At 41.4% G+C, this 27,121-nt stretch overlaps 2 protein-coding genes and 1 long non-coding RNA gene across 6 annotated transcripts in view; 1 reads left to right on the forward strand and 2 right to left on the reverse strand.

The window, feature by feature from the left end:
- The window catches only part of LOC129049373 (uncharacterized), a 20,121-nt gene extending 16,799 nt beyond the window's left edge, over positions 1–3,322 (reverse strand). The window contains exon 1 of the long non-coding RNA XR_008512435.1: positions 638–3,322. This is a non-coding gene — a long non-coding RNA (uncharacterized LOC129049373). The remainder of the gene's footprint in view (positions 1–637) is intronic.
- On the forward strand, positions 3,291–25,492 carry ZNF140 (zinc finger protein 140). 3 transcript variants are annotated; one of them, XM_009248450.4, is made up of 5 exons: positions 3,291–3,661; positions 3,861–3,917; positions 5,672–5,798; positions 6,035–6,130; positions 23,572–25,492. In XM_009248450.4, the coding sequence occupies exons 2-5, from the start codon at positions 3,909–3,911 to the stop codon at positions 24,711–24,713; spliced, it is 1,374 nt and encodes a 457-aa protein (XP_009246725.3). In that variant the 5' UTR covers positions 3,291–3,661; positions 3,861–3,908; the 3' UTR covers positions 24,714–25,492. The 3 variants fall into 3 exon arrangements, with proteins under 3 accessions (XP_009246725.3, XP_009246724.3, XP_024113102.2); XM_009248449.4 differs by having other exon boundaries at positions 3,405–3,661; positions 6,032–6,130; XM_024257334.3 differs by lacking the exon at positions 3,861–3,917 and having other exon boundaries at positions 3,413–3,661; positions 6,032–6,130.
- ZNF891 (zinc finger protein 891) overlaps positions 6,428–27,121 on the reverse strand; it is a 42,083-nt gene continuing 21,389 nt past the window's right edge. For both annotated transcript variants that reach the window (XM_063712391.1, XM_054528483.2), the window contains exon 3: positions 6,428–6,797. In XM_063712391.1, the coding sequence (XP_063568461.1) occupies positions 6,728–6,797 (70 nt within the window). In that variant the 3' untranslated portion in view covers positions 6,428–6,727. The remainder of the gene's footprint in view (positions 6,798–27,121) is intronic.

Below are 27,121 nucleotides of genomic sequence, written 5' to 3' on the forward strand. Positions count from 1 at the left end.
ATCAGATCTGGGTGAGTCATCTGTAGCCTAACTGGAAGCTGAAACCATAGGAATGGACAGGCTGTGGTATGTCTTTAAAGAAGGAAATTCTGTGAACATATCACCCAAACAAGAAACTTAGCTCTTCCTTCCCTTCCATCTAATTGGATGATATCCAATTCCTCACCCAGTCCTTTAGATTCTCCGTTTAAATGGTTTTTTTTTTTTTTGAGACGGAGTCTAGCTCTGTCACCCAGGCTGTAGTGCAATGGCACGATCTCGGCTCACTGCAACCTCTGCCTCCTGAGTTAAAGCAATTCTCCTGCCTCAGCCTCCTGAGTAGCTGGGATTACAGGCACGCACCACCATGCCCAGCTAATTTTTGTATTTTTAGTAGACATTGGGTTTCACTGTGTTGGCCAAGCTGGTCTCGAACTCCTGACCTTGTGATCCACCCACCTCAGCCTCCCAAAGTGCTGGGATCACAAGCGTGAGCCACCACACCTGGCCTTAAATTGTTTCTTAACTCAATCCCTTCAATCCATTCTCTGCAACAGTTCAGATTAGTTTCCAGAACATTTAACTATTGCCCCTAGTGGCCTTCTTCCCTTCAGTTCACCATGAACACAGGCTGTAGAATGCAAATATGATTACGCACATCCTCCTTCGAATTTTAATGTGTCTTCCCAGCTTAATGAGCGACATCCAAGCTGCTTCACAAGGACTTTTTTTTCAGTCTCATGTCTTTTCACCAGGCCAGTGAATTTCCTCTTTTTTTGCCCTCTTCCATTTTGTATAATGGGCTGTTTTTCTTTTTTGTCTCTCTTTTTCATTAACTGTTCTCTCGACCCGGAACAATACTTCTTTGATTCAGTGGGTTGACTCTTCTGTAACCTCATATTTCAGCATAAAGTTGGTGCTCTTCAAGGACAGGAATGTGACTGGCTTGCTTCCCCAAAACCTCTCCTATGTGCCCAGGACAGTGCCCCACACAACGCTGGGAGTACAGGCGCCCCCAGGTCACTGGGTGTCCAGCCCCTGTAGATGCAATCCAGTGCCTCTTTCCAGAAGGCTTCTGGGGGAGGGCTCGAGCTGGAGTACATGAAAAACCAGGGCCGCTGCAGCGTTCCTTCTCAGGTAACATGAGAATGCTCGAGGGGCGGGGGGAATCCCAAAGGGAGAAGCTGTGGCTGTGCCGGTACCAGGTAGAGACTGGGTCGCTCCATAAGGCCACGAGGGACCCGGAGTCACATCCTCTGAGACCACTGTTTCAAGGCGACCTGGGAGCATTGCAAGGATTCTGGTTATTACAGTTATATGAAGAGAAAGCGTCAGAGGTCCTTGAACCAGAGCAACTCCATCTTGTTTATTATTATTATTATTATTATTTGTTGTTGTTGTTTTGGGCTTTTTTTTTTGACACAGTCTCGCTCTTTCGCCCAGGCTGGAGTGCAATGGCGCGATCGCAGCTCACTACAACCTTCGTCTCCCAGGTTCAAGCAATTCTCCTGTCTCAGCCTCCGGAGTAGCTGGGATTACAGGCATGCACCACCAGGCCCAGCTAATTTTTGTATTTTTAGTAGAGATGGGGTTTCACCATGTTTGTCAGGCTGGTCTCAAACTTCTGACCTTGTGATTCGCCGGCCACAGCCTCCCAAAGTGCTGGGATTACAGGCATGAGCCACCACGCCCGGCCTTGTATTTTTTTTTAATTTTTTTTTTGAGACGGAGTCTTGCTCTGTCGCCCAGGCTGGAGTGCAGTGGCGCCAACTCGGCTCACTGCAAGCTCCACCTCCCAGGTTCAAGTGATTCTCCTGCCACAGCTTCCCAAGTAGCTGGGATTACAGGCGCCCACCACCATGCCCAGGTAATTTTTGTATTTTTAGTAGAGAGGAGGTTTCACCATGTTGGCCAGGCTGATCGCAAACTCCTGACCTCAGGTGATCTGCCCGCCTTAGCCTCCCAAAGTGCTGGGATTACAGGCGCGAGCCACTGCGCCTGGCAACTCCATCTTAAATAAGAACTGGGTAAAATAAGGCTGAGGCATACTGGGCTGCGTTCCAAGACCGTTAGGCGTTCTAACTCACAGTATGAGACAGCAGGTCAGCATGAGACACAGGTCATAAAGACCTTGCTGATAAAAGTTTACAGTAAAAAAGCTGGCTAAAACCCACCAAAACCAAGATGGCAATGAGAGTGACTTCTGGCTGTCCTCACTGCTACATCTTCCACTGTCAGAGGCGGTTGAACCAGGGCAACTCTATCTTGAGTAGGGGCTGGTTAAAATAAGGCTGAGATCTGCTGGGCGGCATTCCCAGGAGGTTAAGGCATTCTTAGTCACAGGATGAGACATGAGGTTGGCACAAGATACAGGTCATAAAGACCTTGCTGATAAAACAGGTTGCAGTAAAGAAGCCAACTAAAACCCATCAAAACCGAGATAGCAATGAGAGCGACCTCTGATTGTCCTCACTGCCCACCATAAAGTGAAACTTTCATTTTATGGATTCACCTCAAATTCTTTCTTGTGCAAGATCCAAGAACCCTCTCTTAGAGTCTGAGATCCGGACCCCTTTCCAGTAGCAAAAGGTCTTAGACTGAAGTACTGACTCAACAGTCGTTAAGAATCCTAGCTGTTTAACAGAGGCGGTCTTGGGCTCTTGCTGGGCCGCGGTGTGTTCTGGGAAGTGTAGTCACCTGAGTCTCCAGTTCCTTGTCTCTGGGCGGTGTGTGCACGCCAGCGAGGCACTGTGGGAGTCGTAGTAGGGGAGGAAAACCCTATACCCTCTCGCGTGCGGCGCACGAGTTTGAGGGAATGTAGTCGCTAGAGCCCTGCCTGGTCTTCTGGCTTTGGGGGCGGCCGCGATGCACTTTGGGAGTCGTAGTAGGGGAAGAAAGTCCTCCGCTTTTTTGCACAGGGTCGCTAGAGGTTCTGGGAAGTGTAGTTGCCTGAAGCTCGTGTTCTTTGTCTTTCGATGATGTGCGCATGGCTTCAAAGCACCCTGGGAGTTGTAGTGAGGCGGGGAAAGCCATATGCTCTCTCGCGGGGTCGCGGTTGTTTCTGGGAAGTGTGGTTACCTGAGTTCCGCGTTCTTCCTTTCTCGGGTGGTTGTTCGCGTGGCCGCGAGGCACTCTGGCAGTTGTAGGAACGCAAAGCCCTGTGTACTCTTCCGCGGGGGGGGGTCGCGGTTGTTTCTGGGAAATGTAGTTGCCTAGGACCCGAGTTCTCTGTTTCTCGGCTCTGGGCGTGGGAGGATATAGCCCTATGCTCTGGCGCACCGGGCCGCGATGGCGTCTGGGAATTGTAGTTGTCCCAGGTCATCGTTCTTTGTCTCCTGGCGTTCTGGGCACGGCAGCGAGGCGCTCTGGGAGTTCCAATAGGAACAAAAAGCCCTTGCGCGCAGGGCCGCATTGGTTTCTGGGAATTGTAGTTTCTTGAGGCCCGCGGCCTGGTTGGGGTGACGTCCGCGAGGCTTCTGAAGACGCAATTCCTGCGGCGCCCGCAGTGGGGCCCTGGGGGGCGGCGCTGAGCGTCTGGCCTGTGTTGGCTGTAGGCAAGGAAAGGAGCCCGCCCGGTCTGCGCCAGATGGCCCCTGGCGGTGACTCGGTCCGGAGCCCCGGAACGCTACGCCCACCTGGCGAAAAGCACCACGGAAACGCGCCGTCCTGTGGCCACTGTTAGGTGAGGGGTTCTGGGGAGGCGCGCCGTGACAGGAAGAGAAAGCCGGCGCCAGTGGTCCAAGCGCGATCTCTCAAGGCGCCCCGCTCTCTACGTGGGAGGCGCGGAGCGGGGGCCACGGGAATCCCCAGTGCGGGAATCTAGTGACTTGGGCGCGGCCTAGCTGGCCCGTTCGCTCAGGGCTCCTTTTTCTGTCTGCCAGGTCTGCCATTTTACACTTTTCTGATCTCCTCCGTCCCTTCTGTGAGCTATGTCTCAGGTAAGCTAATGATATATATATATATATATTGTTTTTTTAGAGAGAGAGAGACAGGGTCTCCTCCTGTCGCCCAGGCAGTGGAGCGATCATAGCATCCTGTAACCTCAAACTCTTGGCCTAAAGTGAGCCAACCCACTTAGCCTGTTTCCACTTTTCTTTGTGAAGTGCAGCCGTGTTTTTCAGGACTTGGGACGTGGCTTTCTTTCTCCTACAACCACCTGCCTGGCAGAACCCCAGGACCCTGTCCCTTGTTCCTCCTTTTCAGGTGCTTATACTTAAGTATACATGAAGAGAGTGACAGGAAGCTATCCAGATGTGGGCGGGGTTTCTGACCTGGCTGGCGTGTTTTAGGGTGAGAGGGTAGGGTGCCAGCTGTTACATTGCCTCCTCTTTCCCACAGTATTAGAATGAGGAGTGCTTTACGTTACTCCAGTGCCCGTTCATTCGTTTATTCAATATGTTTTTACTGAACCTCTACTTTCAGTGCTTCCCACAGTGTGATCCTTGGACCAGCAGTATCAGCATCATCTGAGAACTTATTAGAAATGAATATTCTTGAGTCCTACCCCAGCCTTCTGAATCAGGAACTGGGAATTTGGCCCAGCAGTTTAAGGGTCCGTCCAAGTGATTCTAATGCGCAACTCATTCTATGTCTTGAGGATGCAGAAGTGACCAAAACAAAATCTCTGAATCCACAGAGCTCATTTTTCAGACATGACAGAAGGAACACATTTTTATTTTGATTTGGGCTAAGGGCTTGGCTGGTAATTGTGCTTCACAGCAGTGGGGATAACAGGGTCAACTATTCAAAATGAGTCCCTCATTTCAGTTCCACTTCTTTACCCTACTTTTTGTCATACTTATCTCCAAATTTAGAGGCTCTCTGAGTTTTGCTGGGGAATCCAATTTCCACCTCTGCTGCAGATCTTGCTGTGTAGGAAACAGCTGCTTTATTAGTCAACAGTCTTTAATCACTTTTTTATTAAACTTCAAAACTGTAAATTATAACTGCCATCCATCTGGGGCTGCTACTAGTTTGAGACCTTTTAAATTCCCATTCATGCCTTATAGATCAATGTGGATCACTCAAGTGGTGCAAAACCAGGCTTCAAAGCAAGGGCTTATATATTATTCCCCCTAACTCAGAGGGAAAGTGCTTTAGGTTCTGTCCTGGGAGGTATTACATTCTCTTCTTGCGGAATCAAGATTCTTTATTGCTTATCCTCCTTGTTCTGTGACATTGCTAAAATTACCACTAAGTTTCACAGGTATTTCTTTAGGATTAGGGATGACTGTGACAAACTTGAGACTGTATGCTCCATTTGAAGGGTGGTGCTGTTATCTGCTGTAGCCAATTATTACCCTGAAGAAATTCTGGCTGAATTATATTAAAATAGGCTGGTATTAAGGAAAATATACGTTGTTTATTAACATAAAGGAATACTGTAAAATCTTAATAATTTTTACAACCAATGCCAAAAATCCATATTGTTCATGTGTACAATCCTTTATTTTGAATAAAATTGTAAATTATCTCAGGACAGATAATTTATGTTTTTTCTCCTTTTCTCCAGTTATACAACAAAACACAAGAGCTAGGCTCTTCATTATATAATTACTCAGAATTCTGAAAACTCCCACTGTTACTACTTAGACACATTGCCTAACCTCCACAGTGAGACTCATTTTATTCCTTGATGAGGGAGTTTGTGGGCATGTGTGCTGGTCATGCAAATATCTGTCTGTCATTTCAGGGGTTAGTGACATTCAGAGATGTGGCCATAGACTTCTCCCAGGAGGAGTGGAAATGGCTTCAGCCTGCTCAAAGAGATTTGTACAGATGTGTAATGTTGGAGAACTATGGCCATCTGGTCTCACTGGGTAAGTATTCTTCTTCATCTCCCTCAAGTCAAAATTTGACCGTTACAGTGGCTGTTATAATTATCTGGCTGAATATTCCCAAGAGAAGTATGGGGTTTCTTAAAATTAGTTTTAAGATGGGGATGTAACTGCACCTTATTTTTAGACATTTTAAAAACTTACATCTGACATTTCTTTTGGGGCCCCTCTTAGGATTCAATGACTGATCTTGAATTTATTTCATTTTCTGCAAGCAGGTCTTTCCATTTCTAAGCCAGATGTGGTTTCCTTACTGGAGCAAGGGAAAGAACCCTGGCTGGGGAAAAGGGAAGTGAAAAGAGATCTGTTTTCAGGTAAGTGAGTTGGAAGCTGATGGGGAAATTTTTTAAAACCACTCAATTAGTCAATGAGAAAGGAATACTTTTTAATATGTTGATTGGAAAATTTTCCCTTAAAGATACCAGAGATACGCCGGGCGTGGTGGCTCACGCCTGTAATCCCAGCACTTTGGGAGGCCGAGGTGGGTGGATCACGACATCAGGAGATCAAGACCGTCCTGGCTAACACGGTGACACCCCATCTCTACTAAAAATACAAAAAAATTTGCCGGCCATGGTGGCGGGTGCCTGTAGTCCCAGCTACTTGGGAGGCTGAGGCAGGAGAATGGCATGAACCCGGGAGGCAGAGCTTGCAGTGAGTCGAGATCGCGCCACTGCACTGCAGCCTGGGCGACAGAGCAAGACTCCATCTCAAAAAAAAAAAAAGATACCAGAGGTATAAAGACTGAAGTTTCACTTACAACTCCATAAAAGACTACTTCATACCCAATTCTGTTTTTTCTATATTACCTAACAGCTGACATACTCGACCAGTTCTTACCTTATACTTTCTCTACTTTCTCACAGGTGTCTTTTTTGTTCCCATTGTTAGTTCTGTCTGGTCTCTGAATTTCATTTCTTTTTGTTTTTTCTTTCCTTTCTTTCTTCAAATGGACATATATTTCTATTGCCTAAATTCAACCTGAGAAAGAAAAAAAAAATTAAAAGTACATATTTTGCTGTTCTATTTAATCACCTTGAAAAGATTAACTCATTACTCTTTGATTAACTGATATTTATTTATTCCTTCACATACACTCTTAATATTTACAGAAATTTTAATCTTGTCAAATCTTTCTCAAGACTTTCTATTAAGTGCTACAGAGACTAGAGGGTGTGCAAAAGTGTAATAACTATCAAGGAATTCATGGCCTAGTGATGTGTCTAAATAACTTGCATTAGATATCCTCAAATTAGCAGTACAGCAGTGAAAAAAGGAACTTCCAGTTGGTGTTTTAGGCTTGGGTAATTTGGATACAGATAGTAGTAGAGAAACAAAAGACAGAAAAAGGGTCAGTTTTGGAGAAAAGGTGATGAATTCTGTAAGTTCTGAATTTTGTAAGTTCTGTAAATTCTATAGTTGATTCTATAGCACATGTTTAATGGAGGTACACTGATTTTTAGAAAGAAAAGGAGGAATGCGTACTTTTTAGGAGGCAGCAGCTTAGGACTGATGAAACAGATGCCATGAAAGCTGAGCTGTAGCTTTAAGGAAGAGTAGTGGTTGTTAATATGAAATGCTGTGGAGTCCCTTAGGAGAATGTCCAGAAGGATTTGCAAAGGAGGTACTAATGTGGGCTGAAGCAGTGAGATGGAACAGGTGCAGGGGAACTTTGTTTAGTGGGAGCAAATGAGGAAAAATGTCCTTTTTGAATTAAAAAATAACAAAACTGATAAAAGCATGTACAAAGGAAGTGAGGAAAAAGGAAAACATGGAAGTTGCCTCTAATTCTACTACTTTTTTTTTTTTGAGACGAAGTCTCGCTGTTGCCCCCCAGGCTGGAGTGCGATGGTGCGATCTCAGCTTACTGCAACCTCCGTTGTCTGGGTTCAAGTGATTCTGCTGCCTCAGCCCCCTGAGTAACTGGGACTACAGGCACCTGCCACCATGCCTGGCTAAGTTTTGTATTTTTAGTAGAGATGGGGTTTCACCATGTTGGCCAGGCTGGTCTCAAACTCCTAACCTAGTCATCCGCCTGCCTAGGCCTCCCAAAGTGCTGGGATTACAGGCGTGAGCCACTGTGCCTGGCCTAATTCTACTACTTTAACACAGTTCTTGAAGTTTTTATGTGTTCTTTCCAGTATCTTGTTTTGAAAATTTTTTTCATTGTGAAATATCACAGACAGAAGTAATGCATGAACATACATGTACAGCTTACTAAATTATTATAAGGCAAACACCCATGTGACCAAGGTCAGTAAACAGAACACTGCTAGGTTCCTTGAGAGCCTTCTGTGTGCTCATCCTAACCCTCCAATAAAGCTAATCATCTCTTTGCTTTTATGGTAAAGTAGCTTCCTTGGTTTTCTTTATCGTTTCATCAGCTGTTTGCATTTGTGTTCACTATAGGTTTGTGTGTTTGTGAACTTTATATAGAAAGATTTATAATGTATTTATTGATTTGCTTCTCAAAATTATTTTTAAAATGTTTTTGGCTGTGCACGGTGGCTCATGCCTATAATTCCAATACTTTGGGAGGCTGAGTTGGGAGAATCACTTGAGGCCAGGAGTTTAAGACAAGCCTGGGCAACATAGAGAGACCCTGTCTCCACAAAAAAAATTTAAAAGCTAGGCATGGTGGCATGTGCCCATAGTCCTAGCTACTAGAGAGTTTGAGGTAAGAGAATCACTTGAGCTGAGGAGTTTCAGGCTGCAGTGAACTATGATTGTGCCACTGCACTCCAGCCTGGGCAATAGAGCAAGATCCTATTTTTTTTAAAGTTAAAAAAATTTTTAACGTAATTGCTCTAATAGTTTTTTTCATTGTACAAGTAAGTATACCACAATTTATTCGTTCTACTATTGAGGGCTTCTTAAGTTTTTTGCACATTTAGAGATACTGCAAGCAATGCTGTTACTGTGCCTGTATCCTGATACATATTGGCACAAGTTTCTCTGTGGTTTATATCTAGGACTAGAATTGCCAAGTTGGAGGATAATGCATCTCTTTATGTTATTAGATAATGCCAAAATGTTTTCCAAAGACCCTTGACTGACTTATATTCCCACAAACCCAATAAGTGAATGCCTGTTGGGCATCGTAATTTTCACCTATCAGAAGGGTGTGCAGTGGTAGCTTGTGGTTTAAACTTGCATACGAACATGTTCGTATGTTTATTGAACATGTAGGTATCCCCATCTGTGAAGTGAATCTGGAAGATTTTTGCTCTTGTGTCTATTGGATTCTTTTATTGATTTGTAGAAGTTATATATTTTAGATAGAAATCCTTTGCTAATTGTATGTACTTCAAAATCTTTCACATGTGGCTTTTTTTTTTTTACCCTTTATAGCTTCTTTTGATGAACAGAAATTCTCAATTTTAGTGTGGTCAGATTTATCAATCTTTTCTTTTATGTTTAATTTTTTTTAGCCTGTTTAAGAATCTTTCCCTCCTAAGGGATTATGATGAAGACATCTTCCTATATTTTCTTTTAAAAAAACCTACTTATTTTGCCATTCACATTTCGATCCATTGTTCACTTTATTTTGTCATGTGAGTTAGTAGTCAACTTTGCTATCTTCTGTATGGAGATCCAGTTATCATAGTATCATTTATTGTGATACATCAACCATTTTCCTCACTGTTTTGAAATTAGTTAAATGTCAATTTTTGTGTTTGTATGTTTCTAGGTTCTCAATTCTCTTTCATTTTTCTCTTTGCTCAAATCTATATAGCCTTAGTTACAGATTTAATGATTAACATTTTATTGTGTTTGTCTTACTCCTGCCCCTTTTTTTCTCTGAATTATTTTAAGTAAACAGGGCTACCATTTAAGAGTTGTTGCTGCAATCTAGTGTAGATCTAATCATTACCTGAACTATGTAGGCATCCAGGGAGCTGAGGGAGGTAGACAGATTGGAAATAAAGTGAAGAAGTAGCCTCAAAAGGACCTGGCAATTGGCTAGATGACAGACATGAAGAAGACTGAGAAGTTGTGGTTGACATTAGTCTTTTTGGTGGTATGATTGTTTCCTTAGTAAAAAAAAAAAAAGGATCAGCAAGTTTGTAGGGGAGGGAAGATTGTATTGAGACTTGTTGAGTTTGGGTCTCTGTGGGATACGAATATATAAATCCAGTAGGCAATTGAGTATCATAGCCAAGAGGTTTCAAATGCATATTCCTAGGCCCCACCCTGGAAACTCTAAATTGGTAGGTTTGGGGTGGAACCAAATAATTTGCATTTCTTTCTTTTTTTTGGCTAGTCAAAAAAAAAAAAAAAAAGCAGTGTGAGTGGAGGAGAAACAAAGAAATCTGTAACTAGTTGTTATCAATGACTTATAAACTCCACTGCATTCAGACCAGCCAGAATTTGCTTTTCTAACAAATGACCAGATGATGCTGATGCTGAACTAAAGTAGACATTTAGGAGTTACCTGTACAGCTTCTTAAAATTTTGAATTTTCTTTGTAAAACTGTTGCATACCTGTTGTTTCTTCTTAAGCAACTTTCCCCCGTTTCTTTTCTATATTGCTTCTCTATAGGAATGCTAGTCAAGTTGTATATTTATATCTCTTTATCTTTATTATACAAATAAAAATACAGCTGGGTGTGCTGGCTCACGCCTGTAATCCCAGCACTTTGGGAGGCCAAGGTGGGCAGATCACCTGAGGTCAGGAGTTCAAGACCAGCTTGGCCAACATGGTGAAACCCATCTCTACTAAAAATACAAAAATTAGCCGGGTGTGGTGGTGTGTGCCTGTAATCCCAGCTACTCGGGAGGCTGAGGTGGAAGAATCGCTGGAACCCAGGAGGCGGAGGTTGCAGTAAGTCGAGATCATGCCATTGCACTCCAGCCTGGGCGACAGCAAGACTCTGTCTAAAAAAAAAAGGAAGGAAGAAAGAAGGGAAGGGAGGAAGGAAGGAAGGCTCTAAATCTTTCTAGATTTTTTCCTGCAAATACCATTGTTGTATATAGAATAGTTTCACTGCACTGAAAATTCTCTCTGTTCTGCCTAATCATCCATTCCTAACCCTTGGCATCCACTGATTTTTGTTACTGTCTCCATAGTTTTGCCTGTTCCAGAATGTCAGAGAGTTGGAATTAACCTTTTCAAAATGGCTTATTTCACATAATAATACATAGTAATATGCATTTTAGTTACATGTCTTTTCATGGCTTGATAGCTCTTTCTTTTTAGCACTGAATAATATTCCATTGTCTGCATGTACTGCAGTTTACTTATCTGTTCACCTACTTAAGGACATTGTGGTTGCTTCCAAAGTTTTGACAATTTTGAATAAAGCACATCTGTGTGCAGGTTTTTGTATGGGCATAAGTTTTCATTTCATTTGGGTAAATACCAAGGAGTGTGACTGCTAGGTCATATGGTAAGAATATATTTAGTTTTGTAAGTAACTGCCAAAATGTCTTCCAAAGTGATTGTACCGTTTTGCATTCCCATCAGCAATGAATGATTGATATTATCATGTGATTTTATTTTTTTATCACGATTGGTTGTTGGATTTTGCTAATGCTTTTATTGCTTCTATTGATATTATGTGATTTTACTTCTTTAGCCTGTTGATGTGATTATATTTTACATTAATTGATTTTCAAATGTTGAACCAGCCCTGTATACCTGGGATAAATTCCACTTGGGCATGGAGTATAATTCCCTTTATACATTGTTGGATTAAATTTACTAGTATTTTGTTGAGAATTTTTACATTTATGTTCATGAGAGATACTGGCCTGTCATTTTCTTTTCTTATAATTCCTTTGGTTTTGATACTAAGTCAATGCTGGCCTCATAGAATGAGTGGGGAAGTTTTCCCTCCACTTCTGTCGTCTGGAAGAGATTGAGGGGGTTGGTGTAATTTCTTCCTTAAATGTTGGGTAGAATTTACCAGTGAATCCTGATGCTTTCATTTTTGAAAGTTATTAATTATTCATTTGATTTTTTTTTTTTTTTGAGGCAGGGTCTCACTCTGTTGTCAAGGCTGGAGTGCAGTGGTGCAATCATGGCTCACTGCAGACTCAACTTCCCCTGGCCCAGGTGATCCTCCCATCTCAGCCTCCCAAGTAGCTGGGACTACAGGTGTACTCCACCATGCCCAGCTCATTTTTGTATTTTTTTGCAGAGACGGGGTTTTACCATGTTGCCCAGGCTAGTCTTGAATTTCTAGGTTCAAGCAATCTGCCCACCTTGGCCTCCCATAGTGCTGGGATTGTAAGTGTGAGCCACCGCACGCAGCCTCATTTGATTTCTTTGCTAGATAAAGGCCTATTCAGATAGTTTCCTCCTTATTGTGTGAGCTTTGGCAATGTATGTCTTTCAAGGAATTGGTCCATTTTATCTATGTTATCAAATTTGTGGGCAGAGTTGTTCATGGTGTTCCTTTATTATCCTTTTTATGCCCATGAAATTTATACTGAGGCCCCCTTTCATTGCTGATATTAATAATGTATGACATCTTTTTTTCTTAATTAGCCTGGCTAGAGGCTTATTGATTTTAATTATCTTTTCAGAGAACTAGGTTGATTTGGTTGCTTTTCTCTATTAATATCCTATTTTTAATTTCATCAATATTTGTGCTTTTTTTTTTTTTTGAGACAGAGTTTCTATCCTTTTGCCCAGGCTGGAGTGCAATGGCACTATCTCACTTACTGCAGCCTCTGCCTCCCGGGTTCAAGCGATTCTCCTGCCTCAGCCTCCTGAGTAGCTGGGATTACAGGTGCACGCCACCATGCCCAGCTAATTTTGTATTTTTAGTAGAGACGGGGTCTCATCATGTTGGCCAGGCTGGTCTTGAACTCCTGACCTCCAGTAATCCACCCACTTCAGCCTCCCAAAGTGCTGGGATTATAGATGTGAGCCACCACACCCAGCCTATTTTTTTTGAGACAGGATCTTGCTCTGTCACCTAGGCTGGAATGCAGTGCCACAATCGTAGCTCACTGTAACCTAAATTTCCTGGGCTCAAGCCTTCCTCCTGCCTTAGCTTCCAAGTAGCTATGAGTACAGACACATGCTAACACTCCTGATTAAATATTTTATTTTTTATTTGTAAAGACAGAGTCTTGCTATGTTGTCCAGTCTGGTCTTGAACTCCTGTCCTCAAATGATCTTCCCACCTTGGCTCCCAAAGTGCTGGGATTACAGGTGTGAGCCGCTGCACCTGCGCCCTTTGCTCTAATTTTTATTTCTTCTTCCTTTGAATTTAATTTGCTCTTTTTAAAATTTCCTAACATAGAAGGTAGATGATTGATTTATGAAGGGGTGGCCTGCCCCTCCACACCTGTGGGTATTTCTAGTCGGGTGGGACGAGAGACTGAGAAAAGAAATAAGACACAAAGTATAGAGAAACAACAGTGGGCCCAGGGGACCGGCACACAGCATACCAAGGACCTGCACCGGCACCGGCCTCTGAGTTCCCTCAGTTTTTATTGATTATTATTTTCATTATTTCAGCAAAAAGGAATGTAGTAGGAGAGCAGGGTGATAATAAGGAGGTCAGCAAAAAACATGTGAGCAAAAGAATCTATATCATAATTAGGTTTAAGGGAAGGTACTATGCCTAGATGAGCACATAAGCCAGATTTATGTTTCTCTCCACCCAAACATCTCAGTGGAGTAAAGAATAACAAGGCAGCATTACTGCAAACATATCTCGCCTCCCACCATAGGGCGGTTTTTCTACTATCTCAGAATTGAACAAATGTGCAATCGGGTTTTATACCAAGACATTCAGTTCCCAGGGGCAGGCAGGAGACAGTGGCCTTCCTCTATCCCAACTGCAAGAGGCTTTCCCCTTTTACTAATCCACCTCAGCACAGACCCTTTATGGGTGTCGGGCTGGGGGACAGTCAGGTCTTTCTCATTCCACGAGGCCATATTTCAGACTATCACATGGGGAGAAACCTTGGACAATACCCAACTTTCAAGGGCAGAGGTCCCTGCGGCTTTCTGCAGTGCATTGTGCTCCTGGTTTATTGAGACTAGAGAATGGCGATGACTTTTACCAAGTATACTGCTTGTAAACATTTTGTTAACAAGGCATGTCCTGCACAGCCCTAGATCCCTTAAACCTTGATTTTATACAACACACGTTTTTGTGAGCTCCAGGTTGGGTCAGAGTGGCTGGGGCAAAGCTACAAATTAACAACATCTCAGTGAAGCAATTGTTTAAAGTACAGGTCTTTTTCAAAATGGAGTCTCTTATGTCTTCCCTTTCTACGTAGACACAGTGACAGTCTGATCGCTCTCTCTTTTCCCTACAATTTACATTTTTTCAATATATTAATTCAATGCTATAAATTTTCCTTTAAGCACTGCTTTCACTGCATCCCACTAATTATCCCACTGAAATAAGTTGTATTTTCCTTTTCATTTAGTTCAAAATATTTTTGAATTTCTTTTTAGATTTCTGGTTTGTGTTACTTAGAAGTGTGTTGTTCAATATCTATGTGTTTTGAGATTTTCCTTTTAATCTTTCTGTTACTGATTTTTGGTTTCATTCCATTGTGGTCTGACAGCACATATTATATGATTTCTATTCTTTGAAATTTGTTAAGATGTGTGTTATGACTAAGAATAGGGTCTATTTTGGTGAATGTCTTGGGAATTGGAGATGACTGTGTAATCTGTTGCATGAAGTAGTCTACTGATATCAGTTGATTGATGGTGCTGTTAAGTTCAGCTATGTTCTTACCGATTTTCTGCCTGCTGGATCTGTCCAGTTCTGAAAGAGGGGTGTTGAAGTCCCCAACTGTAATAGTGCATTCATCTGTTTCTCCTTGCTGTTTTATCAGGCTTTGCCTAATGTATTTTGATGCTTTGTTGTTAGGCACATGCACACTAAGGATTTTTATGATTTCTTTCTTGGAGTATTGACTCCTTTATCATTATGCAATGCTCTTCTTTAACTTTGCTCTGAAGTCTGCTGTGTCTGAAATTAATTTAGCTACTCCTCTTTCTTTTGATAAGTGTTAGTATGGTATACCTTTCTGTACTCACTTATTCTAAATCTATATGCATCTTCATATTTAAACTAGGTTTCTTGTACACAACATATAGTTGGGTCTTGTTTTGTGATGCACTCTGACAATGTCTTAAGTTAGTGTATTTAGACAGTTGACCTTTACTTTTAAAATTTATTTATTTTTTGGCTGGGCGCGGTGGCTCACGCCTGTAATCCTGGCACTATGGGAGGCCAAGGTGGGCGGATCACAAGGTCAGGAGATTGAGACCATCCTGGCTAACATGATGAAACCTCGTCTCTACTAAAAGTACAAAATATTAGCTAGGTGTGGTGGTGGGCACCTATAGTCCCAGCTACTCGGGAGGCTGAGACATGAGAATGGTGTGAACCCAGGAGGCAGAGGTTGCAGTGAGCCGAGATCACACCACTGCACTCCAGCCTGGGCAATAGAGTGAGACTCTGTCTCCAAAAAAAAAAAATTATTTATTTCTTTAGAGACAGGGTCTCCCCGTTTCCCAGGATAGAGTGCAATGATACAATCAGAGCTCACTGCTGTCTCAAATTCTTGGGCTCAGGAGATCCTTTTGCCTCAGTCTCCCAATGTGCTGGGATTATACGCATGAGGCACCACATCTAACCTCGTGTGTGTGTGTGTGTGTGTGTTTTTGAGACGAAATGTCACTCTGTAGCCCAGACTGGAGTGCAGTGGCACAATCTTGGCTCACTGCAACCTCCCACTCTTGGGTTCAAGCAATTCTTCTGCCTCAGCCTCCTGTGTAGCTGAGATTACAGGTCCCCGCCACCACACCTGGCTAATTTTTGTATTTTTAGTAGAGACGGGATTTCACCATGTTGGCCAGGCTGGTCTCTAACTCCTGACCTCAGGTGATCTGCCCACCTCGGCCTCCCAAAGTGCTGGGATTACAGGCGTGAGCCTACGCACCCGGCCCCCTTTTGTGTTTTTTATTGAGTATTTTATATGATTTCATTTTCTCTTCTTTCTTAGCATATTGATTATATTTCTTTTTCTCATGGTTGTCCTAAAGTTTGCAATATACTTTTTTTTTTTTTTTTTTTGAGATGGAGTCTTGTTCTGTCACCCAGGCTGGAATGCAGTGGCATGATCTCTCCTCACTGCAGCCTCCACCTCCCGAGTTCAACGGATCCTCCTGCCTCAACCTCCATAGTAGCTGGGATTACAGCCACGCGTGCTACCATGCCTGGCTAATGGTCTGCATTTTTAGTAGAGATAGGGTTTTGCCATGTTGGCCAGGCTGGTCTCGAACTCCTGACCTCAAGTAATCCACCTGCCTTGGCCTCCCAAAGTGCTGGGATTACAGGCATGAGCCACCATGCCCAGCCTACATTTATAAATAATCTAACCCTACTTTCAAATAATACTGTGCCACTTCATGTGTAGTGCAAGTACCTTATAATAAAATATTTCTCATTATTTCCTCCAGTCCTTAGTATCACTGTTGTCATTAATTTCACTTATATGTAAGCTATAATCATAAAATACATTGTTATTTTTTTTTGAGACAGAGTCTTGCTCTGTTGCCCAGGCTGGAGTGCAGTGGCACGATCTTGGCTCACTGCAACCTCTGCCTCCCGGGTCCAAGCAATTCTCCTATCTCAGCCTCCTGAGTAGCTGGGACTATAGGTGTGTGCCACCATGCCTGGCTAATTTTTTGTATTTTATTTATTTATTTTTGAGATGGAGTCTTGCTCTGTCACCCAGGCTGGAGTGCAGTGGCGCTATCTCAGCTCATCCGCCTCCTGGGTTTAAGCGATTCTCCTGCCTCAGCCTCCTGAGTAGCTGGGACTACAGGCGTGAGCCACCACGCTCAGCTAACTTTTGTATTTTTAGTAGAGACGGGGTGTCACCATATTGGCCAGGCTCGTCTCGAACTCCTAGACCTCGTGATCTGCCCGCCTCGGCCTCCCAAAGTGCTGGGATTACAGGTGTGAGCCAACGTGCCCGGCCTTGTATTTTATTTTTTGAGATGGAGTCTTGCTCTGTCACCCAGGCTGGAGTGCCATGGCATGATCTTGGCTCACTGCAGCCTCTGCCTCCTGGGTTCCAGAGATTCTCCTTCCTCAGCTTCCTTCCTGGGTAACTGGGATTACAGGTGCACACCACCATGCCTGGCTAATTTTTGTATTTTTAGTAGAGACGGGGTTTCACCGTGTTGGCCAGGCTGGTCTCAAACTCCTGACCTCAGGTGATCTGCCGGCCTTAGCCTCCCAAAGTGCTGGGATTACAGGCGTGAGCCACTGTGCCCGGCCAATACATTGTTATTTTGAACAAGCTATTATCTGTGAGGTTAATTAAGAATAAGAAAACTAAGGCTGGGTGCAGTGGCTCACACTTGGAATCTCAGTACTTTGGGAGGCTTAGGTGGGAGGTGCTTGAGCCCAGGAATTTGAGGCTCTAGTGAGATATAATCCCAACACTGTTCTGTAGCCTGGGCAATAAAGCAAGACCCTGTCTTTTTAAAAAATAAAATATTTATTTTACTTTTAGTTATTTCTTCTTAAATGCTATTCCTTTCTTCACGTAGGTCTGAGTTTCTGACCTGTATCATTTTCCACCTCTCTGAAGAACTTCTTTCAACATTTCTTGCAGGGCAGGTGTACTGGCAACAAATTCCTTAAAAAAACTTTTATTTTTCTAAGAGAGTAATTTCTCCTTCACTTTTAAAGGATAATCTCACAGGCTACAGAATTGTGGGCTTGAGAGTTTTTTTTTTTCTTTTCTGTCAGCACTTTAAATATTTCACTCCACTCTCCTTGTTTTTTTTCATGGTTTCTGAGAAGATCTGATGTATGGTAATCCTCCCCTATCTTCAGGGGATATTTTCCAAAACCTCCGATGGATGCCTGAAAATGCAGATAGTATTGAACCTCATTGCCATTGGTTAGAATATGTTTCTGTTCATGTCTTCCATCCAAAAATTTAATGCCTTTTCCATTTTTTGTTTTTTGTTGGCAGGGTCTCATTTTGTCACCCAGGCTGGAGTGCAGTGGTGTTATCATAGCTCACTGCAGCCTCGAGCTCCTGGGCTCAAGCGATCCTTTCACCTCAACCTCCTGAGTAGTTGGGACCACAGGTGCATGCCACCACACTTGGCTAATTTAAAAAAATTTTTTTAGAGACGGGTGCTCCATATCTTGCCCAGCTGGTTGCAAACTTCTGGCCTCAAGCACTTAGGCAATCCCCTTGTCTTGGCCTCCCAAAATTCTGGGATGACAGGCATGAGCCACCTTGCCTGGCCCTTTTACACCTTAACTAAGCACTTATGCACTTGTGGTTATAACTTTTGCAGTTTGAGGTGCAACAGCAAAACTAGCTGAGTTGCTTTTTTTCTTCTTCATATGAATAGAAGACTCATTCTGCTGTAATCTTAGCAACCTCAGCATATGAGAGTTTTTCCTTATTGAGTGGAGAAGAAATTTCACATTTTCCCGTTAAGGAAGCACTTTGTAGCTTGTTTGGCATATCTGAATTGCCAGCATCACTACTCTTGTGCTTTGGGGCCATGATTAAGTAAAATAAGGGTCAGTTGAACACAAGCACTATGATACTGCTCAGGTATCTGACAGGTGATCTGACAGCTCCTAAGTGACTAACAGGTGGGTAGCATTCGCAGCATAGATATGCCAGGATGATTCACATTCAGGGAGGGATGGAGCAGGATGGTGCGAGACGTCACACTACTCAGAACGGTGTACAGTTTAAACATGAATTATTTCTGGAATTTTCTATTTAATACTTTTAAATATTGAACAAAGGTAACTGAAATGGTGAAAAACTACAGATGAGAGGACTACTGTAATTCCCAGCCTTGTTCCTTTATAGGTAAGGTTTTTTCCTTTGACTTCTTTTTTTTTTTGTATTTGATTTTCTGAAATTGGAATATGATATACCTAATTGTAGGGGTTTTTGTAGGGGGCGAGAGGGCACTTACCTTGCTTGGTGTTCTCTGTGTTTCCTGGATCTTGTTTTGGTTTATGACATTAATTTGGGGAAATTCTCCGTCATTATTTCCTCAAAGACTGCTTCTGTTCTTCCTTCTCTTTTATTAGTATTTCTGTTATGCTTATATTACCTCATTTGTAGTTGTCCCACAGTTCTTGGATAATCTGTTCCTTTTTTTTCCCCTCAATATTTTATCTGTTTTTCAGTTTTGGACGTTTCTATTGAGATACCTACACAGAATACTCATGAGCCCATTGAAGGCATTCTTTATTTTCATTACAGGAATTCTTTTTTTTTGAGATGGAGTCTTGCTCTGTCACCCAGGCTGGAGTGCAGTGGCGCAATCTCAGCTTACTGCAAGCTCCACCTCCTGGGTTCATGCCATTCTCTTGCCTCAGCCTCCCGAGTAGCTGGGACTACAGGCGCCCACCACCACACCCGGCTAGTTTTTTGTATTTTTAGTAGAGATGGGGTTTCACTGTGTTAGCCAGGACGGTCTTGATCCCCTGACCTTGTGATCTGCCAGCCTCCACCTCCCAAAGTGCTGGGATTACAGACGTGAGCCACTGCGCCCGGCCCATTACAGGAATTTTTATTTCTAGTATTTCCTTTTGATTCTTTCTTAAAATTTTCATCTCTCCTTATATTATCCATCTCATCTTGCATCTTGTATACTTTTTCCCAGCAAAACTGTTAGCATATTAATCATAGCTTCTTAAATTCCTGGACTGATAATTCCAACATTCCTACCATATCTGTCTCAGATTCTGATGCTTGTTCAGTCTGTTCAAACTTTTTTTTTTTTGCCATTTAGTATACCTCATAATTTTATGTTGAAGGATGGACATGATGTACTGAGTAAAAGGAACTGCCTTTCGTAATGTAGTGGTAAGGTGTTGGGGGAAGAGAAGCATTTTGTAATCTTAAAATTATGGTAAGCCTGTGCTTCTGGACTAAGAACTTAATTAGTTCTTAATTTTTTTTCCACCTTATGTGGGATAGGATGGCTAGAAGGGGCTAGAGTATAGGATATTTCCCTTTCCCTTGGTGGAAGGCTAGAGCTGGCTAGAGTTTGGTATTTCCTTTCCCAGGGCAGGTTAGGCTCTGGTAAAATATTTTCTCGGAGGGCAGGCCTTGTTAAGAATGGAATACTCTGGTCTCTTTTAAAAAATGGCTATTTTTATCTTAGCCCTTCCAAAAACACAAGGGAATTTTTCTCCAATATTCACTCTGAACACCGGACAGAGCTCCTGGAGGTAAAACACAGAACCCTAGGGACACCCATGACTAGAGTTTTGAACCAGACTTGTCCACATTGAGCTTCCAGCTATTCATCAGTTACTGGTTCCTGCAGAGGTTTCTGCTTGCGGGTTTCTTTTCTGGTGAGTTGTCACCGTATCTTCCTGTCTCATTTTGGGGGCAGTTGTTTGCCCTGTTAACTGCACTTCTCTGAGGGATCTTACAAGAGTTTAGTTTGTTCAACTTTTTACTTGTTGTTAGGACAGAGTAGTGACTTCTAAGATCCTTGTAAGTCAGACTGGAAACTGCAAGTCTCCCTGTCATAATTTTCCATAATTTCCTTCTTCCTGTATTGATCTTAAATAACATTGGCGATAGAAGATATTAGGCTGTTTTCCCAAGAAAAGAGTGAATACATCTAAAAAATTTCCTTGGAGTATATTAGTTGCTGGTTTATCAAAGGAATCCTTTATTACATCAAGAATGAAACCTTGGTGGCTCATGCCTGTAATCCTAGCATTTTGGGAGGCCGAGGTGGGCAGACTGCCTGAGCTCAGGACTTTGAGACCAGCCTGGGGAACACGGTGAAACCCCATATCTACTAAGATACATAAATAAATAAATGAATAAATAAATAAACCATTAGCCAGGCGTGTCAGCGTGTGCCTGTAGTCCCAGCTACTCGGGAGGCTGAGGCAGGAGAATTGCTCGAACCTGGGAGGCGGCGGTTGCAGTGAGCCAAGATCATGCCACTGGACCCCAGCCTGGGTGAGAGAGCGAGACTCCGTTTCTTACAGAAAAAAAAAAAAAAGAAAAGAGACCTTCTATCTATAGGCTTTTAATAAGTACTGAGTTTCCTCAAATCCATTTGGCATCTACTAAAAAGAGTATGGAGGTATAGTAGGAGATGGGAAGAGGTGAGGTGATTGAGGAAGGGAAGTGTGTGAAGGGATATGTAATTAGCATTCTATTTTTATATCTTGAACATTGTTTTCTTGATTGTGTTTTTTACTCACTGTTGTGAGAAATATGGCAAATAATACACTAAATCTGTGCAATTAACCCCATTTTTTTTCTTTTTGACACAATGACTGTGCATGTTTATGAAGTACAATGTGATGTTTCAATACATGTATACATTGTATAATGATCATATAAAGTTAATTAGCAAATCCATTATCTCAAATGTGTATCATTTCTATGTGACAAGAGCATTCAAAACTTCTATTTTGAAAGATACATTGTTATTAGCTATAATCACCCTACCATGCAAGAGAACACCTGAGCTTATTCTTCATATCTAACAATAACATCGTACCTGTCCAACACCCCCCCCCTTTTTTTTTAAGACAGGGTGACATTCTGTTGCCTGAATTCCTGGGTTCAAGTAGTCCTTCCAGGTCACTCTGTCAAGTAGCTAGAAGTACAGATGCACAGTACCATGCCTAAGTTTTAATTTTTTTTTTTTTGGTAAAGAAAAAAGGGGTCTCACTTTGTCACTATGTTGTTTAGGCTGGTCTCAAACTCTAGGACTCAAGTGATCCTCCAGCCTCAGCCTCCCAAAGTGTTTGGATTACAGGCATGAGCCACCACACCTGGCCCCAACAGCTTTCTATTTTTTTTTTAATGTCCAGGTTCACTTGGTATATTTCAGTTCCCAACAAGTTTCCTTGAAGCATTTCTAGATGAAGCCTTTATTTATTGCAGTGGATTTTTAAATCTTATCTCTGGTCTTTTATACAATTTTTACCCTAAGTATAATGAACTTGCTCTTGTGTCTTACATCAATATTTTCTTCTGTGTTCTCTTTCCCTGTGTATATTCTCAGTTCCTGAAAAGAATTACTCAGTTTACATCTACAGAGCTCTTATTGAGGTACTCAGTAGATACAGAATTGGTTTAAAGAAGAGGCAAGAAAGAAATTTAAAGTTTTATCTGCATTGACACAATTATTTTAACAGCTGTTTCACTGCCTCCCCATCTTGATCTTTCATGTATTCTGTATACCTACTATATAGGTGTACAGATCTTGATCCATTATTGAGATATGAATTAAATATTTCATCAAAGAAACAGTCTGTTTACCTTTCCTTAAAAGCTTACAGTGAGAGCGATAACAGATAACATTTTTCCCAAAGTGCCAACGTACGTTTGACTGAAATGAAAAATGCATTTTTAGATGTTATTGGGAATTTTAAGCTTATGTGAAAGTTATAAGAATAGTACAAAGAATGTCCATATTCACCTTTGCTTATACACATTTGCCTTATCATTTGGCATATGATTTTTCTTCTGAAACATTTGAGAATAAGTTCTATATATTATGGCCTTTTACCTCTATACACTTAAGTGTAGATTTCCTAATAAGAATTTCCTGAAGATAATGAATTTTTTTTTTTTTGAGACAGAGTCTCGCTCTGTCACCCAGGTTGGAGTGCACTGGCGCAATCTCAGTTCACTGCAACCTCTGCCTCCCAGGTTCAAGCGATTCTCCTGCCTCAGCCTCCTGAGTACCTGGGACTACAGGTGCATGCCACCACACCTGGCTAATTTTTTGTATTCTTAGTAGAGACGGAGTTTCACCGTGTTAGCCAGGCTGGTCTTGATCTCCTGACTTCATGATCCGCCCGCCTTGGCCTCCCAAAGTGCTGAGATTACAGGCGTGAGCCACTGCACCCGGCCAAGAGTATGAATGTATTTTTAAGGAGACACTTCATATTATTTCAAAATTCTGTTCCAATTTAAAAATGATGAAGTCCATCGTTAAAATTCAGCATGGAGAAAATTAGGGCTTATGTTTGTCAAACACATTTGCTATTAAGACACTTTATTTTTCTGTCCAACTTTCATTTTAGGTTAAAGGTTACTCATGTTACATGAGTAAATTGTGTGTCATGGGGGTTTGGTGTACAGATAATTTTGTCACCCAGATAATCAGCATAATGCCCAAGTCAGGTTTTTAATCCTTACCCTCCTCCCACATTACACCCTGAAATAGGTCTCAGAAAAGACATAATTGTACCAAATATGAGCTTCATAATAGTTCAGAAGGTAGAGTTGGAGGATCATAGGCAAGTTTTCAGAGAAACCGCTTTTTTTTTCATTTAGAGTAAGTTATTATAAGATGTTCCAAAGGCACTAAATGAACAGAATCTAATGTCTTTGTGCAATCTGACGAACACTTACAGCGTTTAGTAGCAGCATTATGAAATTGCCATTTTTAGATAATTCTGGCAGTAAATATCGTTTAAATGGTGGTGAAGGAGACTAGCAACCTATTCTTCACAAATACTTCCTGACAGCTCTGTTTTCCCTGCTCTTTCAATTACTTATATTTACTCTTTCTCCTTATTTACCTATATGTCTATCTCTATTTGATCTTTTCTGAAGTTCTGGGCATACTACTCAGATTTCAGTCACAGACAGCTGTGAAAGCTGCTATTGATAAGATTTTTTAAAACTTCATTCTGTTGCTAAAGAAGGGAGAAATGGCCTTATTTTATTCAATACAGGAAAAAGAAACATTCACTTTTTTTTTGGTATCTTTCAGTTTCAGAGTCAAGTGGTGAGATCAAAGACTTTTCAGCAAAAAATGTCATTTATGATGACTCATCCCAGTATTTGATCATGGAAAGAATTCTAAGTCAAGGCCCTGTGTATTCCAGTTTTAAAGGAGGCTGGAAATGCAAAGATCATACTGAGATGCTGCAAGAAAATCAGGGATGTATTAGGAAAATAACAGTCTCTCATCAAGAAGCCCTGGCTCAACATATGCATATCAGTACTGTGGAGAGGCCCTATGGATGCCATGAATGTGGAAAAACTTTTGGTCGACGCTTTTCCCTGGTGTTACACCAGAGGACTCATACTGGAGAGAAACCATATGCATGTAAGGAATGTGGCAAAACCTTTAGCCAGATTTCAAACCTTGTGAAACATCAAATGATACATACTGGAAAGAAACCCCATGAGTGTAAGGACTGTAATAAAACATTCAGTTACCTTTCATTTCTTATTGAACACCAGAGAACGCACACTGGGGAGAAACCTTATGAATGTACTGAGTGTGGAAAGGCCTTTAGCCGTGCCTCCAACCTCACTCGACATCAGAGAATTCACATAGGAAAGAAACAATATATATGCAGGAAATGTGGGAAAGCATTTAGCAGTGGCTCAGAACTCATTCGCCACCAGATTACACATACTGGAGAGAAACCTTATGAATGCATTGAATGTGGGAAGGCATTTCGCCGTTTCTCACACCTTACTCGACATCAGAGCATCCATACAACCAAAACCCCCTATGAATGTAATGAATGTAGGAAAGCTTTCCGTTGTCACTCATTCCTTATTAAACATCAGAGAATTCATGCTGGAGAAAAGCTCTATGAATGTGATGAATGTGGTAAAGTTTTCACTTGGCATGCATCCCTTATTCAACATACGAAGACTCATACTGGAGAGAAACCCTATGCATGTGCTGAATGTGATAAAGCCTTCAGCCGGAGCTTTTCCCTCATTCTACATCAGAGAACTCATACTGGAGAGAAACCCTATGTATGTAAGGTATGCAACAAATCCTTCAGCTGGAGCTCAAACCTTGCTAAACATCAGCGGACACACACTCTTGACAACCCCTATGAATATGAAAATTCATTTAATTACCACTCATTCCTTACTGAACACCAGTGAATTTACACTGCAAAGAAAAACTGAATGTATGGAATTTTTTTAAAAGAAGTATAATGCCTTACTTTTACTTCAGAGAACTCTTGGAAAGAAGCCTTATGTGAAAGTGATGACTGTGAAGTAATATGGCCCACACTTTATTCAGCACCTTGGAGAAAAAAAAAACCCAGGAATATGTGGAAAAGCTGTTAATAACCACTCTTTTTTTTTTTTTCAATAACAAGGTGAAATCAATATTGTTGAGAAGATTCTTCCATCTGGTAATGTTGAGAAGACTTCATTTGGTAGGATTCCCTTACTTTACGTGTGTAAATTCCTACCAAGAAAGAATACATATCCAATAGATTGGAGAAAGCCAGAGATTAGCTCTCATTCCGCATCTGTCAACCAGGACAGAATGCATGGGCAAGGGATGAGCTTTACAAAGATGCACTTTGGAGATCAGAAAATTCATGTTTAAGCAAAGTGATACAAACACAGTGATTTGGGAATGCCTTCATTTATAATGCAATACTTAAATTTTAATACTCTTGTGGGAGAAAAAGCAACTGTATAAATGAATGTAGAGTGACTTTCTGCAATATTTCAAACCTATATCAGAGAATTACACTGTGGGAAAACTACCATTGTAAAGAGTGTAGCAAAATCTCCTTAGATATCTGAAAAGTCATACTGGATGGAATCTGTAGGAAAGGGTTCTATTTTGAGGGAAGGGGGATTCCTTTTTGTTTTTTAAATGAATTCAGAAAATGTTATAAATAAATTTTTTGGTTTATTATAAACCTTCTACTTGCTGATTTTTTCCCACAGCATGTGATTCTGAAAATGTAACTACAATATTGACATAAAAAATAAAGAGTAGTTTTTTTGTTGAAACATACAAACCTAACGAAGTGTTTTCAGGTGTTTTATGGTTTTAACTTTCAGACAGAGTTTGGATTTAAGGTAATGCTGACAGTTATCCTTGAATCTGACTATAGACATCTGTTATTCAGTGTGAAATAAGTATAAGATACATCACAGAAAATTACCAGGGTACTCCTCCTGTTTTGTTCCATGTACAGTGAAAACCGTTCTTTTGTAAGCATGTATTTAAAACTGTTCTGGCATTACCACCTGCCCAGCTAACAAAGCTCACACCATCAGGGTGAGTTTGCCTTAATCAGGAAGGTAAGCAATTTTATTTTGTAGAAAGGGAGGTAGAGAATATGAATAGGAACAAATTAGTGAGCATTAATGTAATGGCTGCATCGAGGGCACATTTGTAGGAGATGTTATTAGATAAATATAAGTAATTTTGTAAGAGGTGAAATTTATAAAAGTTTTAGCCCAAAAACACCTTATTTACATGTACTAGAGTTCTAAATACATTATCAGAAGTGTATTCCCTCATACCTGCCATTGGCATGCCATATTGGTACATACATTTAGAAGCTTCTCAAGTTTCCATAAGAGTTGTTTCGGAGAGGCTGATTTATCTTACAATAGTGTACAGCCTGACTCGAATACAAGCAGCATGCCTTGTTACATAGAGGTGTCTAATATCTGATTTGGTTTCCTCAAGCAGTATGCCTTATTACGTATGGGTATCTAGTATCTGATTTGGTTTTCTCAGGCAGCAATGGAAACTTGTATCAGGGTAAAAATCAAGTTACCCTGTCAGCAATATTAGGATATGAAAAACTCATTATTTATTTATTTAAGGGTATACTGATTTTCTCCCATTATCTGCTCCACATCCACTTTCCTTCCTACTGTTTACTCTGTGGGGATGCACCCTCATGAACTATATCAGAGGTTATCAAGCTACAGCCCATGGGCCAGGTATTCATTTACATAGTCTATGGCTACTTACGTCTACAACTGAAGAGTTTAATATACAGCCATAAAGGTTAAACATTTACTATCCAGCCCTTTACAGAAAAACTTGGCCAACCCCTGACTACATCAAATCTTTGCCCTCTAGTTTTTGTTGAGTGCAGCCAACACTGAGAACGTTTACTTTGGAGCAATCTCCAATTAACCAAAGTGATACAAACACAGTGATTTAGGAACGCCTTCATTTACAATGCAATACTTAAATTTTAATACTCTTGTAGGAGAAAAAGCAACTGTATAAATGAATGTAGAGTGAATTTCTGCAATATTTCAAACCTATATCAGAGAATTACACTGTGGGAAAACTACCATTGTAATGAGTGTAGTAAAATCTTCTTAGATATCTGAAAAGTCATACTGGATGGAATACAGTGTCCAATCTTTTGGCATCCCTGGGCCACATTGGAAGAATTGTCTTGGGCCACATATAAAATACATGAATACTAATGATAGCTATCAGTTATTGTGGCTCAAGAAAATTCTTCTTCTGGTGTAGCCCAGGGAAGCCAAAAGATTGGACACCTCTGCTTTAG

Source organism: Pongo abelii, chromosome 10 (genome assembly GCF_028885655.2).
Source record: "Pongo abelii isolate AG06213 chromosome 10, NHGRI_mPonAbe1-v2.0_pri, whole genome shotgun sequence".
NCBI lineage: Eukaryota > Metazoa > Chordata > Mammalia > Primates > Hominidae > Pongo > Pongo abelii.